Source organism: Corvus kubaryi, unplaced genomic scaffold, assembly GCF_017639235.1.
Source record: "Corvus kubaryi isolate FWS band 111438036 unplaced genomic scaffold, C.kubaryi_AGA036_p1.0 137, whole genome shotgun sequence".
Classification (NCBI taxonomy): Eukaryota; Metazoa; Chordata; class Aves; order Passeriformes; family Corvidae; genus Corvus; species Corvus kubaryi.
In genome coordinates this window covers 16253114-16272095 of record NW_024580671.1, presented here as the reverse complement: position 1 = coordinate 16272095, position 18982 = coordinate 16253114, and the positions used below count along the sequence as shown (strand labels likewise).

The 18982-nt window shown below is 35.0% G+C and overlaps 1 protein-coding gene across 3 annotated transcripts in view; it reads left to right on the top strand.

The window, feature by feature from the left end:
- IMMP2L (inner mitochondrial membrane peptidase subunit 2) overlaps positions 1-18982 on the top strand; it is a 427594-nt gene that overhangs the window by 273694 nt on the left and 134918 nt on the right. For all 3 annotated transcript variants that reach the window (XM_042018035.1, XM_042018040.1, XM_042018036.1), the window contains exon 4: positions 11290-11355. In XM_042018035.1, coding sequence (XP_041873969.1) covers positions 11290-11355 — 66 coding nt within the window. The remainder of the gene's footprint in view (positions 1-11289; positions 11356-18982) is intronic.

The following is an 18982-nucleotide window of genomic DNA, read 5'->3' as shown; positions in this document are numbered from 1 at the left end:
AATGTTGAATTTTAGGAAAACTGGAATTCACATCGATCTTCATGGATCCAGTTTAAAAAGGTGAATATACAAAAATTATAAATAATTTGTTTGAACTTTAGTCTCATGGATAAAGGGTGAGGAGGAATTAGTCTTCAGAATGTGAAAAAAGTGTCTGCAAAATTTAGTCCATTCTTTCTCCCTCCCTGCTTGTCTCTTCTGCCAGTCTCTCCCTTACCTAGCAACATTCTGAGCAGCATATCACTTCCTTGGAGAAAATGGTGATGGGGACCTTCTGTGGGAAACTGTGGCATAGGATTGGGTTTGACAGCCTGGATGGGGCTAGGATGGGGTTTGCTGCTGCCTGATACCAAAGAATTCATTTTGGGTGGGATAACCAGAGCGGACTGTAGCGTGGGAAGAACTGGGAAGCAAGTGTGCAGACCAAAGCCCGAGGCTGTGTGCGCAGTTGGGGCAGAGAGGGAGCAGATTGGCCTTCATGGCAAAGGGGAGCGCTGTCAGAAAAGCTTGTAAACTGCTATGTATGAAGGGAAAAAAGCATCTGTAAGTATAAATACTTTACTCATTTATGCTGTTCACTGTTGATGACACTTCTTATTTATTTAATCTTCCTTTCTTAATATTTTAACTAAATATATTTGCCATCATACAAGAGAAGAAATGTCTTACAGCTCAGAATCCTAAAAATCTCATGGCAAAAACCAACACGGGGTACTGTTTATTCTTGACAAGCTCCTCAAAGTTCTTTATGCCTGCTCAGGTGATCAAATTCACTTAAAACAATATCCATAGTTATTGTGCAGGGTCCCTTGTGCTTTCTTTGGAGGCTCCTAAGTAGAGGATAATGCAATTAGTACCAAATGGAGCACAATGCTTGGTGACCTGCTGACACAGAAGATCAGGTTTTGAGACAGAATATCGTGGGGAAAAATACTCCCTATTAAATTTACCATTGCGTCTCTTTGCTAAATCCTCATAAGCAGGTCATAAATTATATTACTACAAAGATTTCTGTCACAGAAGCCAATCTATGTTTAATTCAGCCTGACATCATCTGCAGGGTGGAAACCTGCAGTTAATTGTGGGCATTTTTCCCCAAATGCTATCTAAACTAAAAGTGAAGGCTGTGAAGCAAAAATCCAATTCTATGTTGATTTCTTATTATTGTGAGAGGTGTTACCTGTGTCCAATAATCTTATTACTGCTCTTTTTTTTAAGCATGTCTTGTAACTTCTGCAAATAAAACTTTGTAACTGTGGTTTTGTTTTGCTGATGTTATTTCTCACTTTTTTTCTGTATTCTATTACAAAAAAACCCTACATTTTCAGCTATGTAAATCCTTAGCAGCACTCTCTATTTCTGAAATGTTATTTTATGATATAACTGTATAAAAGTTCCAGTGAATTTAACGTTGCACAGTCTGAAAATAATTTATATATTCGTGTGCTTACTGAGAACTTTGAGATATTTAGTATTCTGTCCTATGGACAGGTTTTTTTAATGACCATGAATAGAGATACAAATTTTTTTTTTAGTTAAACCTCCGTCTTTACATTTTACCAGTTGGAAGATAATTGATTTTCATGTTCTTTGTCATAAACATGGAAAAAAGTAATTGTATTGCATGCAGCTCTATTAAAAAAAAAAAAAAGAGATAATTCTCAAGTCAGGACTTCTACAGGCCTCTGTAGTGAACTTTAAATTGTTGGCTTGTTTGGTTTTCTGTGAATTTATGTTGACATGTCTCTATTCTTAAACTATTTTTTACTAAGAAAGTATATTACAACGATATAAAAAGTATACATTACACTGTTATTGGAAATCCTCTACCTCACCATTAATACTTTCTTTCCTGTGTTATTTGAAAAACAAAATCTTCTACAGATACTTATAAGGTAGATGAAACAACATTTTTAAGCAGTTTGTCTTTAATCATTTAATGTTAAGATGGCTAGACTAAGCTGATGTCTGTCTTCTTTTGTAGTCATCGAGGAGAGGGATACTCCTCCAAAGACTGATTCATCCCACTTTAATTGTTACTTTCTGTGCATTGACTATAACAGACTTAACTCATTTGAAAGGCTTAGTTTCTTGACTGTAGCTGAGATTAAATTTGGGAAAATATATCCAGCTACTTAGAATTATCAAGAAAGAGATTTTCACAACAGGTGCTTGAAACAGCATTAGAAGAATTTAAAAAGCAATGTGCTGATGGAGTTTAGGTGATTTCAAAATAGACAAAAACTTCAGCTTCTTCAGAGTCATATTTTTTTTACTAAATATTATGTTAATCCTATCTGACATGCTAAAGTTGGTATCCATGAGAGATAATATGAGAACCAGACTTCTTAATGTTTAAAATTATTTTGAGATAACGTTTTGGTTCCTAGGTCACTGATGTTTTTAACACCTAAAAATGCATCCAGTCCTTTTTTTAATAGTTGTTGTGGCATTCTATAACTAGAGAAGTTTTCTGGTACCCCATCAGAAAGGAAAGGAATAATGATTGAAAATTGCTGCCCAATGTGTGTGTGTGGTGTGTAGCTACAATTGCCATTTTAGGGTGAGCAACTGATTACTTAATTTTGTATGCTTGGAAGAGTTGCCACTGAATACAGGTCTAATCCCAGAATCAAAGAAGGTAAAAAAGTGCATCTTACATCACGTATGATAACTTTTTGGATCATTCTAATAGGTAATGTGTAGATAAATTAGGTTATTTCTATGTAATAACCCATATGGCAATGTAAGAATTCTTTTCAAGCATTTGATTACATTTTGCAGTTTTCTGTGCCTTTCCCTCTGTTGTCTGTTGCAACAGAAGTAATATTTTATTTCCATTAGAGAGTAGAATATTTGGGTAGCTGTGGTGGAGGTGAAATGTGGCTCCTACACTACAGCATAGGGGTTAATGAAACAGTGTATATATTACTGTTGTTGACTTAAGCATAGAAACTCAGGTGTTCTCATTCCTAGATCAGGCTAACTTCCTATTTGCTTGATAAATATTTCTGTGTATGCTTCCAAAGTCAAAGGTTAAGTTAGAGTTTTTCAACCCTTTTGAAAAAGGTGAAGATAAGGTGAAATGGCCGGTTAAAACAGCAAGTAATTAATTGAGTCTCTTTGTTAACAGGAAGAAGGTCAAGTGCACATAACTACTGTGATTACACAGTCTGCATTACAAGCAGCTGAGTCATTTAACCTGAAAGTGGTTAGATTGGAAGGCTGGGAAACAATTAAATGTGATTTTACTTCAAAGTAGTAGCTATACTTCCAAGTTACTATAGTATTTTGAGGTTTTTTCAGTCCCTTGTTGTTTTGCAGTACCAATTAGTTTTATTACTGTGAAACATTTTATTTAGAGTTTATTGTCTTTTTTTTTTTTTTCTTTCTTGCCTTACGGTAGCTAACTGGCTGCAATTTAAAAATGAAAATGCCAATTTCTAATGGAGGTGTAGTTTATTTTTTTATTATTATTTTTTGGCTTTGTCTTGTATATAATTCTGCAAGTTTTTCAGATACACAGTTTTGATTGCCTGATCTGAAGTGTAGAAAAGATTGCTTAATTTTGTCATATAGGAAGTATACATCTAGTTAATGCTGGGGAGAATCCATAGTTACCTGCTGATGAAGATCAAATTATTTGTGATATCCTTCCAACATCTATGAAAAACACTGAAAATCAGATGCTGCTGATGTCTCATCATACAGTGAGGTTTCAATTATAGCATGCTGTAGATGTACCATGGAAAAGTCAGATGTTTTGAAATTATGGAAACCTTTATTAATTTCCCTCCAACTTCATCCCTAGTGTAGGAGATCTCTGCTAAATAGTGTCTGGTAGCAGGAGATACATTATGGATGTTTATTTACTTGGAAGCCACTTTTTTGCTTTAGAGAGTTACTTCCTGCTCTACTTGAAAGCTCAAGGCTAAATCAGGATGTAGAGAGAAGGAAAGGAATAGAAACCCATAGAAAGGGAAAGGAGCAACAAGCATGAAAGAATCATAGAATGATTAGGGTTGGAAAAGACCTCCAAGATCATTGAGTCCAACCCTTGACTGAACACCACTTTATTGACTGGGCCATAACATTAAGTGCCACATCCACTTGTTTCTTGAACACTTCTAAGAAAAGCAGAGCTTGAGAGAATTGTTTACTACGTGTATGACTCCTTTTCTGAGGCTTCATGCAGGTGTTATATTCAGATTGTTATTTTTGTTTAGAGGTTGCTCAGAATTCACCAAGAAATTTCAAGGAAACATTACTCTAGATTATACACAAACAGTTTGAAATGTAAGAAAAACAAAACAAAACTACCTTTCCAACAGTGCATGCTTGGAATCTATAATTATTATGAAACACTACTTCCAGTAAAAACAAAAAAGGTTTGTTGGCAGTGAATTATTTTGCTTTTTAACAGAGGTTGAAGAAATGTTGATGCAATATGGAGTTAGGAATTACAGGATGTTACTAGAAGCAGTTTTCCTCATATTTTTAATTATATCTTTGTAGATATTTTGCACTGGAGGTGTTGAGCAAATCAAGCATCACCAGAACTTATGCCTAACCAGTTGGTGCAACTGCTGTCTTTAAGTAGTTATTTTGTAAATTATGGGTGAAAAATGGTGAATATTCAAAATGGTTCACTAAACTAGTATTTATTAAGACTGGGGCCTACTTCCTCAAATTTAGGCCAAAGGAAATCCAGGACCATTTGAGGAATTACTTTTGATGCTCTCATTGGCTGCTAACATTTTCAAAATTGCATATAATTTCTACATAATATTTCTGTTTGACAAAATTGGTAATCTAATCTATTTCACTTCCTCTAAAGGTATAACACAGTTTTAATCCAGAAAGGGGTTCAAACACTGATACTGAATGGCAAGAACAGGACTCAAAACAGTTTTTGTAGTGTGGAATACCATTTGGAAAATGACTCTTTTGAAGAGGCTGAAAGACAAAGGAGAAAATGCAAATGACTTCATGACCTGCAATAAATTTCCAGCATTTAAACAAAGAAAAGGGCTTTAGAAATGTCTTGTCTGAGCAAAATCATCACCTGGTTTATTTCTCATTCTATTAGTAGAAGCTAAAATAAAGTTGTTAAATCAGGAATAGGTTTTGTCAAGCAAACCTGGTATGTTTTATCAGTAAAATTACAAAACAGCTAGCTAAACATAATTTTGATACAGGCTGTAATATAGATATCTGGTTTCTTCAAGTATTCTTTTTACTGCCACATTATGTTTTGATCAAGAAATTTGCCTTTTATGGAGTTAATGGGGGACATAAGACAGATTATGAAACAGGCTCTGTTCAGCTGTGAAGGTGTAGATATGGTTGGAGGCACATCTGTGAACAGTAATATTTCCAGCAGGTTGCTGAGTCATCCAAAGGTAGGTGCTGGTTTTGTCAATTGACTTCCTAATCATTGGCCAAGCGTGCAAGGAATGCAGGGATGGACAGGATAGCATGATGTAAATCACATGGTTGGTGTTCACAAACATGCTTTATACAATGTGAAGTGCAAGTAGTGATCTGAACTTTATTGTTTTAGCAAGCAGTTCGCTCAGAGAAGGTTTAATTGTCACTTTTGGTATCTTTTCAACACCAGCTCCTATGATGAAAAGGATGAGCTTTTTTTCTGACTATACAAAAATAAATGGAATGAAAAACAGGAGAGAAATTTTTGGATTGAGCCAGCAAATAAGGCCATGTTGCTCTACTTAATTGATTACTAAGCGTAGTAATTATCCAAGCTGAATAATACTAGGTTCCCATGTGTGCTAAGAAGAAAATGAAAATGTTGGAGGAGTTTGAAAAATGGTAACAAAAAATAGTCCCAAAATTGAAAAACTGTGTGCTAAGAAGTTTAGGAAATTCTAGCTGATGAATCCAAGAACTATGGTGCCCAAATCTTTCTTCATGAAGAAGTAAGATGTTGAGGGGTTTTCTGCCTTGGAGGAGTAGGCATGAAATTGAAATTGAACTAGGATAAATCCAATTTTGAAAGCAGATGCAACTTTCTAATAGCAAGGATAATTAAACTGTGGAGTAATTTCTCTGGATGTTAGTCTCATTGCAACTCAGAACGTTGAGACATGATATCATAATGTTCTTTAAAAATGCTTTATAATAGAATTAAGTACTGCAAGAAAAACATAGAAAAAAACTATCTGTGGGCTACAGTAGATAAATAAAGTGATCGGTAGGGTCTCTTCTAGCATCAGAGCTTGCATCTGTGACAAAATATTTTGTCTTTTAAGATATTAACATCCTGATTCTTCATACACTTGAATAAGACTAAAGGCTGTAGAAGTGAAAAAGAATTAATGTTTTAAGGTTATCTAACCTTACCAACCACTCAAGGCAGGTTAGACTCTGAATTTGGGTCAGGCTGCCCAGAACTGTGTCCCGTTGAGCTCTGAGTACCTCGGTGATTCATAGCCTCTCAGGGCAGCCGGCACCACTGGAATTTCCCTTGCTGCCACTCATGTTGCTTGCTAATCTCCTTTGCCGTGTACCTTTCCAAAAATTCTGAATTCCTACTCAGCAATTAGATAGATGGCAATAGCAATTGAACCCTTGGCCTAGTCTCTGATCTGCACAAACCCGATTTCCTTAGCCACTGCTGTTACCTTGCTCTTCTGTTACTATTATTTTGGTGTCACATTTTTCCAGTTGTGAGTACGTCTCTTGTATCGGTGGATCCAAACTGAACACAGATAGTAAACCTGGTATTGGATACATTTAATGCAGTAATTCTGTACAAGAGAAATTGATAACAGGAATGATAACTAAAGCAAGAAGAAAATAAGTATGAACTTTTTTTTTCCGTCGCTGTTATATTGCATGTTATTTTCCACAATATAGAAATTGTGTCATAACCTGTGATGTAATTAGATGTTATATTTATTATGAGATTCACTATCTGCATAAAGAGGCATGGAATTTAGATGAAAGTTATGGACTGGGAAAAAATTTAAACAAGTAGATGAAAAATATTTTAGTTTAGAGAATATATGCATATATTAAGTAAATTTCCATTCTTATACAATATTTAGAATTGGCTATGTTGGATCTGTCCTATCATAGCTATGGTACTTGGAGGAATGAAAGAATGGATATTGCTACATATTTCCTACTGTACAGAGTTTGAGCATCAGCTAATATGCTGGCAACAGGAAGCAAGGATGAGCAACAGAAAATAAGAATGAGATAGCTCCAATGTGTCTCTCTGTTTCCTCTTCCTCCAAGCGTGTTTTTTAGGTAAAGCCACCAAAACCATACTGTGAGGTTCCCAATTCTTTAGGTATATTAATACCACTTATTCTGGGCTCCATCACATTTCAGTTACTTCTCTAGCTATTTATTGGATCCCCAAATGGGTTGAGAAGGAGATAAGCAGCGTATTTTTCATCCTGCATCAATCCTGGAAACTCCCAGAAGTGTAGACTCCAGCTATGCTAGAATTTTTGATGAGACAGGACTTAGTTTAGGGAAATGAACAGCTCACTGAGTGAAGCTTTGAATTGCAATGTTAGGCTAAGATCTCAAAAATCCCCCCTTATCCTATTTTATGGAGTTAAGTCCTTTTCAGTATCTGTCATTAACAACATAAATAGAAGCAGAAATTTTGATTTTGAAGAAGGTGGTCTTCATTACTTCAGTCCGTTTATACTACAACAACACAGTGCTAGTTTCTTCAGTTGCCTCCGTGTAAATGATGATCAAATCACATAAATCTCAATCTGAAGTAAACTGAGAATAATCTGAAGACAAACTTCCAGGCTGCTGCCTAAACATCTTGCTTCTATCTCATAAAAAGTGAAGTAATTTTCTAACAGTAATATACATACTTGTGCATATAAATAGATACATACATACAAAAATTGAAAACTTTAGGCACTTTTCCCTGCAACTTTTTAATAAATGTCTGTTATTTGTCCTGTTCTAGAAGATGCTAAGTTAGTATAAAAAATCCAGTAATTTTCAAAGAGTGAGCACAAAATCTTTCCAGGTTGTCTATAATAATGGATGAGTAACATTAAACACATGTAGATCATCAAAGTATCTAATTGAAGCTATCCCTTTGAAATATATTGTGTGCTTTTTCATTCAGTTCACAGTATCAGGTCTCTTTCTAATGTAGGAACCCAAAATATCTGAGTGTTTATTCAAGGAAAAAAAATATTATTGTATGTTGTAGTATTCATTTAGTTGGACTGTGTTTCACTTATTTTGCTGGGATCTTAGGGCATTTTCTAAAAACTTTCTCTCTAGAAAAGCCTGTAGAAACTGAAGTTAAGCATGATTTTCTGTGCACACTCTTGAGAAAAAGGTACTTAGGAAATTCAGAGAATGAAAAAAGAATCAAATAACAAATACAAAATCAAGAAATGTTATGAAAAGTTTTTGTTTGATCAAATGTTAATTAGCTCATGGAGCAATTGTTTAAAATTGTGCTGGGCAGTATTCACTAGAGCAAATAAATAATCCAAGTGGTTGAAAGGGAAATGTTTCGGAGTAATATTGACAAAAATACTCAGTTGCTAAATATGTAAAAAGAAAGCTTTCAGGGAATTGTCACCATTTTTATCTGACAATTGCGTGCTAAAAAGTGGATTTTTCTGCCGGCTGTAATATTTTTCCTGTTTTTCCTGGGAAACATGCTTTGTAGTACTGTGATCCCACACTGTTCTTTACAGGGTTGAACACAGAAGAGAGAAATTGCCTGTATGTTTTTGTGATTTCAATAACCAGTGAAATCCCAGTGTTATGCTATACACCATTCAGGAAGATATCAATATCCATCACTTCAGAACCAGTCTCTCTTACCTCCTGTTTGCACACTGGCTCTTGAAAAAACCATTCTGCTCAGCTCTTGAAAATCCTTGGTGTAAAAGTTATTGGCCACTTCGAGCCTGCTAATCTGTCTTTTACCAGTCCTTTGCCATTTTAATGAATTATAATCAGAATGTTAGTATGAAGCTTATTTTAAAAATATTCTGGCTTCCAATATTAAAAATATTACTGATTCATAATAACTATTTGCAAGGAATTCCTTGAAGTTTTTCTGATAAATTATGTGTTTGGTTCAAATATATCATTGCTAGCAAAAAAGCTAAAAAAAAGCTTTGAACAACTACTCATACCTCAAATTTAGAGAGACTTTTTTTCAAGGTCAGCAGAAATTTTTGCACAAGGAAGGAAAATTAAGGGAGGGGTCAGTAATTGCATTACAATATATATATTCTAATCAAGTGGAAATGCCTACTGGGAAGTTGCTGAGAACCTTTGAAAGTAAGGCATTGAACCAGAACAGGATTTTGAAGGAGCAAACATAAAATTTGTTTTCATTCAATCTTTAAGAAATGCACATTTCATCACATACATTATGTATTATCATTTCAATTGCTTAAATATTACATGAAAATATTACAGCCTGAACTTAAATGGATTAAAAATTAAATAAATTGGCAGTAAAGTAACTTCAAAAAATATTTTTAATTTGTAATAGCTTGTAGTAAAGGTGTGTTGTCTTTTCTTAGACTGTGCTTTGGTTGAGAATAAGACATGGTCAATGCTCAAATGAGTGCTCAGTGAAGTAATTGTTGCTTGCAAGGAGCAGCATCAGAAAGTGCTGTGGATATTCCCTGTATTTAAATCATATGAGCATCTGAAACTTGATTAATTCCTCCCAAGATTGGCATACAAAATATTATGAAACTGTGTATTTCTACCTTAAGAAGGAACATGAAATTCAAGACTTAACTGGAATATACAACTATTCAGATAAAATGAATGCTAAATAAAATATTACTCTAAATTACGTAATGATTTGAAAATTTGAGTGATGACTAGGGAGTCAAAGTATGGTCTTTATTCATATTCAGTGTTCCTTATTGCTTGTTGAAAATAAGGTTTCCTGGCTTGGTAAACTGTAAAGGGAACCCATTTGATATTTTGAAATTCAGAATTAGGCTTCTTGAATTTTATTTCATTACATTGAAAGAGAAATTTATTTCAAATGTATTGACATGCACCCACAAGAAAAAGACCTAATACCTCAGACTAATTTTAAAATATTTAGAATACTTTTTTTGGCCTAATATTAAAAAAAAAAAAAAAATCAACAAATAAGTCTGAACCCATTTTTTCTTTTTAACTGTTGGAATGGTAGGGAACCTCAAATGCCTTTAGTCATGCAGCAGTGTGGGCAAGCTTTTCATCCAGACTTAGCTCAGCTTTGCTTTTTAAAGAAGTGTAATCTTAGTGTGCTACCATTTGACCAGAGATGAGCTCAAAGATGGTGTTAGACATGAAAACTGTAAAGTACACCTCTGTCAGTACAGTCTAGCAGACTGTACTTGAAGTCTTAATAGGGAGAACCCAAGCATCAACAGAAAATAAAAGCAGTTTGTTCCTTCCCTGACTTTTCTATCTACAAGCAGCAAATAAAAAGAATTGTTTCTTTAGTAACATGAAGACATTCCACTAAGTTTGCATATTAAATAATTAAAAGCGAAAAGTAAAAGAAAAGAGGGAAAGTGTAAAGTATAAAGAAAAAGAAAATTGATGGTGCATATATGTCTACATTAACCTGTCAAAAGTACAGTAGAATAATACTTTTAACAGTCTATCTATTAGTGTTCATTCAGGAAGTTCGAATATTGAGGCTGGGCATGCAAGTTCATCTTTGCTTTCTCATATTATTATGTATTATGTGATCAGAATCTACTCAATAAAAATACATATGGGAAGATAAGTGAAAACATGGCAATGCATTCAGAAGCTGAAACTTTCATAAAATTTTGTAACTTTTTTTTTTTTTAAATTTCCACAATTCCCTAGGCAAAGTTTACCTAAATCAGTGATAGAAATTAATATAACATAGGAAGATTTTTTTCCCAAAGCGATTGAATGACATAAATGTTTAACACAATATGATGGGGAATTCAGGTTTTAATACATTAATCTATTTTCAAAGGTATGCTTCTCATTGGTAGTGGGATGCTTTGCTTCTAGTGTTGTGGAGTGTATTTTTCATGGCAAAAGGTATGTTGATTATTGTGGTGTTTGTAAGCAGATCATCATCTGCTTTTCAGTAATGGTTTGCAATGACAGAGATTGCAGTAGCTTCACTTCACCATGGAACATAATGACTGATGCTAAATCAAGGAGAACACGGAATTTTCTAATGACTTTCATAATGTCTATTTCTTTCAATTTCTTAAAACATTGGAAATGTTACTGATTGTGTAACCTTATTCCCTGTCTCAGGTCTCCTAGAAATCCTGAACAGAAGATCATTAAACGAGTGATTGCTCTTGAAGGAGACATTATCAAGTAAGTATTTTAAGCCTTAGTTGCAGAGTCTTTATAGGAATAGTGCAGCTTTTTAGTATATTTTAAATCAGTATCCTAGACAACGAGTACTTTCTAGCATTTTCTATTATTAACAAGGATGTCAGCATTGTACCTGTCTCTTTTTTAATGAGAGGAGAAATGCTATACAAAACTACTCACTCTCTCGTGAAATGTACATGGGTACAAATAATGCTTGTTTCTGAGAATATCTCTGCCACAAATCAAGGCAGGTAATTGTACAGCAGTTTTCAATGAGATTGTAGGGCTGTGATTTTTCATTTAGAAAGTCCAGCTGATGTTTCATACTGGTGTGGGCAAGTAAAAGTAGGTTGTTTTTTAGGCTTTTGTTTGTTTGGTTTTTTCAGGGTTTTGTGTTTGGTATTTTATTTTATTTTATTTTATTTTATTTTATTTTATTTTGGAGACAAAGAACCCTCATAGATTCCTGTCTTCACTGCAGTGTATAGGCATCTGTAGGGAATATGGTGGAACTGATTTTGAGTAAATTATTCTATCAGAAAAAAAAACCATTGTAGCAAGAGTAGACTCTAGAGTACTTTGAGACTCGGTTTACTCTGACAGATAGACCTTCCTACTGGGGCTGTATGGAAATAAATTACCACTAGATGTAAATAAAACGTTTTTGTGAGAACAGTATTATTTTGAAGAAAATATTTTCTTGAAAAGGTTTATTTTTGCCAGGTACAGAATTGAATAGGCATAGAGGTGGGAGGGTAAATCTCTAGTTTCCCATACTGAGATGTGAATGACCCCGGGAGATCTCAGACAATATGGCAGACTGGCAGACTGTGACTCAATTCATTTAGATAATGATTCTTGCTCTGGTTTAGTGAATATTTAAGAAGTCCTTGACAGCTGCAATTCAAATCAAGGATATGAATTTGATCTCAGTGGGCCCTAGTTAACACCAAGGCCTCTGTGGAATATGTCAATGTCTTTTTTTTTTTTTTTTTTGCCTCTTGCAGTCAATACAATTTCTGTTTTATTGAAAAATTCTGAATTATCTCGGTTTGGAAAACCAAGATAAATTGTTGAAGACAAATATCTAAAATAACAGGCACAAAGAAGATAATTTGATGTCCAAAAACTACAGACATCTATAGCTAAAACTACCTATCACTTCCAAGAACTAAAGACAGAGGACTAGTGTATGTACTGTCTTTTATTGACCTGTGTCCTTAAGAAGGGACTTATTTCTTGCTGCAATTGATATTAGTGCTGTAATTCATATAAGTGATAAAAATGTCATTTTTGTTCCAGTATTCCTCATTCATTTTTGTGGTAATATCAGAAAGAGATTGCAATGTAGGGTAACTTCAAGGGTTACTTTATTATTGTATGTTTATTTGTATGTTCAATATATAAAAAATAATATTTATTTATATGTTCTATATTATTAACATATTTGCCTTATTTTTTGAAACTGAATGTAGATTTTGATAAAAAAAGGACATTTAATTAAATAAATTCTAGCTTTAGGAAATTTACTATGCCGTATATTCAAACTTCTTAAGACTTGGAACTTTTCACTAACATTTGTTGGTGTTCTTGGCCAAATGGACAAAGGTGTGTGGCACAGGTGTGTTCAGAATACTGATGAGCCTGCAGGGGAATCACTCATGGACACAGAAGACTGTACAATTCTCCTCATTTGTCTGTGGTAAACCTGGTTAGATTTATTGATAGAAATATTGATAGAAGTCTCAGTTACTCAGACATGCTTTTTCTTTTTTTTTATTTGAAGATGTGACAATTGTCCCAGAGCTTTTTGCTGTTTGTCTTGGTTTTGGCTGGGATAGAGTTAATTTTCTTCCTGTAGCTGGTACAGTGCTGCGTTTTTTGGCTTTAGAATGAGAATGATGTTGATAACAAAGTTATGCTTCAGTTTTTGCTGAGTAGTGCATACCCTAAGTCAAGGACTTTCTGGTTACCCATGCTTTGCCAGTGAGGAGGTGCACAACAATCCGGGGGGGAGGAGCATGGCCAGGACAGCTGACCCAAACTGGGCAGAGGGACATTCCATACCACAGAATATCACACTCAGTGTGCAAACTGTGGGGAGCTGGATGGGAAGCACTGATCACTGCTTGGGGATGGGTGGTGAGTGATTTTATTGTGCATCACTTGCCATTCCTGAGTTTTATTCCTCTCTTTCTCCTTTCAATAATAATAACAACAACAACAATAACAAAGATAGTAGCAGTGATTATTATGTAATTAATTTCTGTTGTTGTTGTCATTAGCATTTTATTTTATTTCTTTTCCATTATTGAGCTGTTCTTTCTCAACCCATGAAGTTCACCTTTTCTTTCCAATTCTTTTCGCTGTCCCTGGCAGGGAGGGGTGGAGTGAGCAAGTGGCTGTGTGGCATTTAGTTTCCAGCTGCAATTAAATCAGACAAACAGTATTGCCATGGGTTGAGATAAGAAAAGTGATAGGCAATATGATCTGTGATTCTGTAGTTGTGTTTTCATAGCAGAACGAATTATCTTTATTTGGTCCATTTGGAGTATTAGGGATAATACAAAAAGGCTGTGTTTTCTCATGTTATCAATTAAGGTAAGTTAGTTATCATTTTGCTATTTGTTAATTACTGAAAGTGATGAAAGATCAAATAGGCAGAGCCATTAGTGCCATAGGAAAGGCCCCTTATATTTTGACTTGAGTTCAGGAGCTACAACTCCATGGCAGAAATATCCTATTTTTCAAATCTTAATATCTAAAAGTATTTAATAAAATGAAAATTGTGACATTTTAGAAGTAATAATGACTGACTTAGAGTTTTTGTAAAGGTGTGTAGGTGAAAGATCTATAATAGGTCCATTTTCTCCTTTAATTTTGTATTTTTCAGGTAGTCAGACATTATGGACTGCATAATAATTTACCTTTTGAAATATGATTTGAGGCATTGGAAAATGCTACAAACTCACTGAAATAAAAATGCTGTCATTTCAGTTTTCTATTCCTGTTTCCAGTCTAGTTGCTAGTGCAGGTGAAGCGAGTTTGGTTGTGTCTTGTAAATCACCAGAAGCATACAGTACATGCCACAAACCTGTAACAGATAATTTAATTTAGATAAGCTAGTACAACTTCCTTTTTCAAAAGAATTTAAAGAATGGCCAAAAAATCACCACTTAGTCCTTGAGAATGAGTCTATAGTTCAGCCTGTATATAGACAATATTGCAAAGTGTAGCTCCCGTTGATCAGGATTTGTTTTGTTTTCCATGGATTCACAGGAGAATTAACTTTACGTAGAAAATCAGTTCCTGAAGACTGTTTAAATGATAAGTCTTCCAAAGGAGGCCTTATTTTAAAAGTCAATATAATCTAATTTGTTAAAAATTAATGTTGGTATTATAAAACACTTGGAGTAACTTGAGATTAAAGTTATTAAAACTCATTTATCTTAAATGCATTACTGGTAATTCAAAAATCTATAGTAATCTTTCACAGATGAGTTATGGTATGGTTTCAGTAACAAAAATAAATTATGGTTTATGTGAAGGAAACCAAAACTGGGATTAAGCTAGCAACATTTGAAATTGTCTGTTCAGTACCTTGCTGAACTAATTTGTTTTCCTCCTGTCTGTCATGGTTCCAAAGGTCTGCAGGAGCTTGGTGTGCCAGTTATGTTTTTTTCATCTATTTGTTTGCTTCTTAATACTCTACCTGAATGATTAGTGATCAGTGTGAGTGAGATGAGTGAGAATGATTAGTGAGCCTCTAGGAAGAGTAATTTTAAAAAAAAAGGTTATGTCTGGGAATATTGTTAGGCTCTTCAGGAGTTAGTGTTCTGAACTGAGTGCTTCAGCAAAATGTTGGTGCGTTTACATGTTGCATCTTGCAAAATTGCTCTGAAGATGTGAATAAGGAAGTACTCCTTGTTTCTCAAAGCATGACGCTGCAGAGATAGATCATTACGTTATTAAGCTGTAGGTCTAAACCAACTTTTCAACAGTAACTTTTCAGCTTTTACTACAAGGTTTATCATTAAGTTGTAGAAACTTGCCACAGAAAGTTAGGAAGGAAAGAAGTATAATGGGATTTAAAAAAAGCTAGAGAATTAATAGAAATAAAGCCCCTATAAAAAAAAAAATTAATAAAGCTATTAAATACAGCGATCATTGTATTAACTTTTTGTACTCCTGTTGTCAAGTTCATGCAGGCTGTTATATTTCTTCCAGTCAAAGATTTCATACTTAAATTATAAGCAAAATCTGGTCATTCTGTCCACTTGGTAGAGAGCCCTTTCAGCTTCAAACTGTCATTACTACATGCAAGTGTTTGGTTGCTTTTTTTATTCTCAGAGGGTTGGTGTCAGTGGCATCCGGTGTCCCTTTAGTGTGAAAGATAATCAGTAAGGGTTTTTTACTGTTTGGGGTTTTTTTTTTGTTTTACTGAACCCACTCAATTTTGTCAGACGTTATGGCTGCCATTTTTTTTTCACTGAGGTCCAGGAGTGATTGTCCAACAAAACAGCTGTCTTCACACAAGAGACCATACTGGATGATAACAGTTTGTGTTAGATTATAGCAAAAAATCAGTGTCTTCCTCTAGGAAGCAGAACAGCCTTCAGAAAAACTCAGACTTTGCCAGTGTTGGAGCACAGGAATGTCTCTATACATAACATCTTCAGGGCAATCACCTGGCGGGAATTGCATACAAACCTTTGCCATTTAATGATACAGAAGCAATTTTCTGTTCAATAGTGCTGTAGTAAGACTTTTTGTTCCCTCTTCCCTCACTGCCCCCAACATATACACATAGATCCCTGGTAACTATTCTGAGGTACTGCTTATGTGGTAAGGTACTGCTTGCAATGGCTGAAAGTTAGAATAGGAAAATAGATTATCAGTAAAACACATTAAAATCTAGGAATCATGGTAGGTGATGACACACAGGGTATGTTTTATGGCGGTGTCCTAATCTCTTCTTCATCAAAGTCCACTGTGTCTGTCTTTGGGTTTTGAATATAAATCTGTGAGTGGTCAGATCCACATTGACAGGAGTGGTAGATCTGCAGAAATGAGAACAGATTGTACTCTACAGAGACACAGCACTATCCTCATGGATTACAAATTTTGGAATATCTTTTATTTAGACTAAGTGTCGTCTTCATATTGTTCTGTCTTAGTTCTTTATGTATCTAAAGGACATAGAAGCAGTCAAATTACTTTAGATGAAAACTCTTCATCCTCTAAAATATTCTTATTTTGTGTCTATGTGCACAGAATATCTCACAGGTTTTATGCAGTTTATTTGGCACTACTTACTGTTAGGTACTGAAGGGATTTTTTTTAGCCAGTGGAAGTTTTTATTTAGGTTCAGCTATACTGCTCTGTTGTGACTCTTTATCATTGATCGTATTCTTTCGAGTCTCCTAAATAGAGTTTCCATTAATTTTGATTCCATTTCCATATGCTGAGTCCTTGCATGACTGGACTCCATTTCTTTAAATGCAAATGATGAGAATGTATATTGGTGCAGCATCTTTAACTCAGAAAAACAATTTGAGAAATGCACAGTGAAGTATCCATAATGAATTTCTAAGGTTCTATAGATCTTTAGGCCCAGTAGTGAAGGTACAAAAAGCTGGATTTTTGAAATTTGACGTTATGAACAGTGCTGTGATACACACAGTGTTTTAGGAAAAGAAAGTGTTTAAAAAAAAAAAAAGTGTTTTAGGAAAAGAAAAATACCATTGTGTCAGACCACACATAGACTTTGGTGTGCATTTTGGGGCAGAAAGACAACAGTAATAGGGAACAAGTACAGCAGAGGGCTCCATGTCCTCAAGTACAACAGCAGCTGCAGCAGCTGCCTTTCCAGGAGATGTTGGGCCAATGGGACTTGTTCAGCCTGGAGAAGAGAAGGCTTTGGGGTGACCTAACAGAAAGCCCCCCACTACGTATGGGGAGGTTAGAAAGAAGGTGGAACTGGGCCTAGTGGTGCACTGGCCATAGAGGTTCAGACTGGACAAAAACCACTTTCTCTTCGAGGATGGTCAGGCAATAGGGCTATTGCCAGAGAAGCTGTGGCTTCCATCCTTGGAGGTGTGCAAGGCCCGACTGAATAAAGCCCTCAGTAATGGACCTTGTAGCTCACCGTGGTTTTGGCAGGAGTTTGGGCTGGCGATCTCCTGATGATTCCTGCAACCTGAACTATCCTATGATTCTATGATAGCAAACACTAATTTTCAAATGCCTTACTTCACATTTAGATGAATGTTTCCTCTGTTAGAAGCTTAAACAAACGCAGTGTAGTCATGTCACTTAAGAGAGCATGTCTTTCATAGACATTTTTCTTTAAAGAAACAGATTTGATTTCTATTTCACTGAAAGTTGATTTGCTGCCAAGACATCAGATGGTGAGAAAAGACATGCATACAAGTATAATCATTCCAATGGGAAGCTCAATAGGTTGTCGTTATGAAGATTTTCAAAAAGTGAGCAGCAAGAGACTAAAATGCATTAACACCTTAAAAGTCCAATAGTTAATAAAATACCCGCATGTATTTTAATTTTCAAAGATTATTTCCTTTTTGCAGCCTATGGATACAAATTTCACTGGTGATCTGAAATTTGGCCCTTAAATCCATACTTAGACATCAGAATAAAGGGTGTGTTTAGTAAAACTGCTCTTTGTTCTGAACAGTTTAGAACTGCATCTTCTTGATGTTTAGATGTCTGGTTAAGCAGTTTGTGGATATCAGCTTATCTTCATTTCAACTCTGGCTCTCATCTATGTGTATTGCATTAAAAGCTCACTGTGACAAGAACAAAGATGAGGGTAGGAGGAAGGAAAGAATATTAAACCCATTTTATAGATGAGAAAGTCAGGATGAAAGATGTTGTTGTAGGCTTATGCTTATATAAGAAGCTTGTGGAACAGATATTAACTGAGCTCCCTGGGCTCCTCATCTCAGAAAATGAACAATAAGTTCATGTATTTGTCAGCAAAGATTTTTCTAGGTGTACTGAAAGGCAAACAGGTTCAAAACCTGGAAATTCGTGCACTTTCCTCCTATAAATTGAAACTACAATTTTTATTAACTCAAGCAGTATTAGGACCAGGCATATTCTTATGTTTGCAATTTGAGGAAAAACATGCTGAAACAAAATACTCTGCTCTGGATAATGTAAATAAATCTTACTGGTTATTTCCTTTTACATCAGTGCAAAAGTCCTCTTTCTGCCTTGAATATATTTTGTGTGCTGAACTCAGCCAGTGACACCGTGAAAATGTTGTATCCACATACCATAATGAGTAGCAAACTGTCTTTCAAGATAGTCTCAGTATGAGGTTGTTTTATTATCTGTATCATTATTTTGGCTTTAGAGTCCCAAATGATGACTTTTTTGGTGTGTGTGTGTGTGGGGGCGGTTTCCATCTGAATTTCTTTTTCTCCTTTGAAGAAAGATTTAAGAAGACTTTCTGTTCATTTCAAATCGAGTAATGATCAAGTAACTGTAGATGACTGAGGTGGGTGGTTTTTTAAAGGTATTGCTTTTCTTGCTCTCCTTCCATTTCTACACACACGCACCAACACACGCACACTCACACACACACACACACACACACACA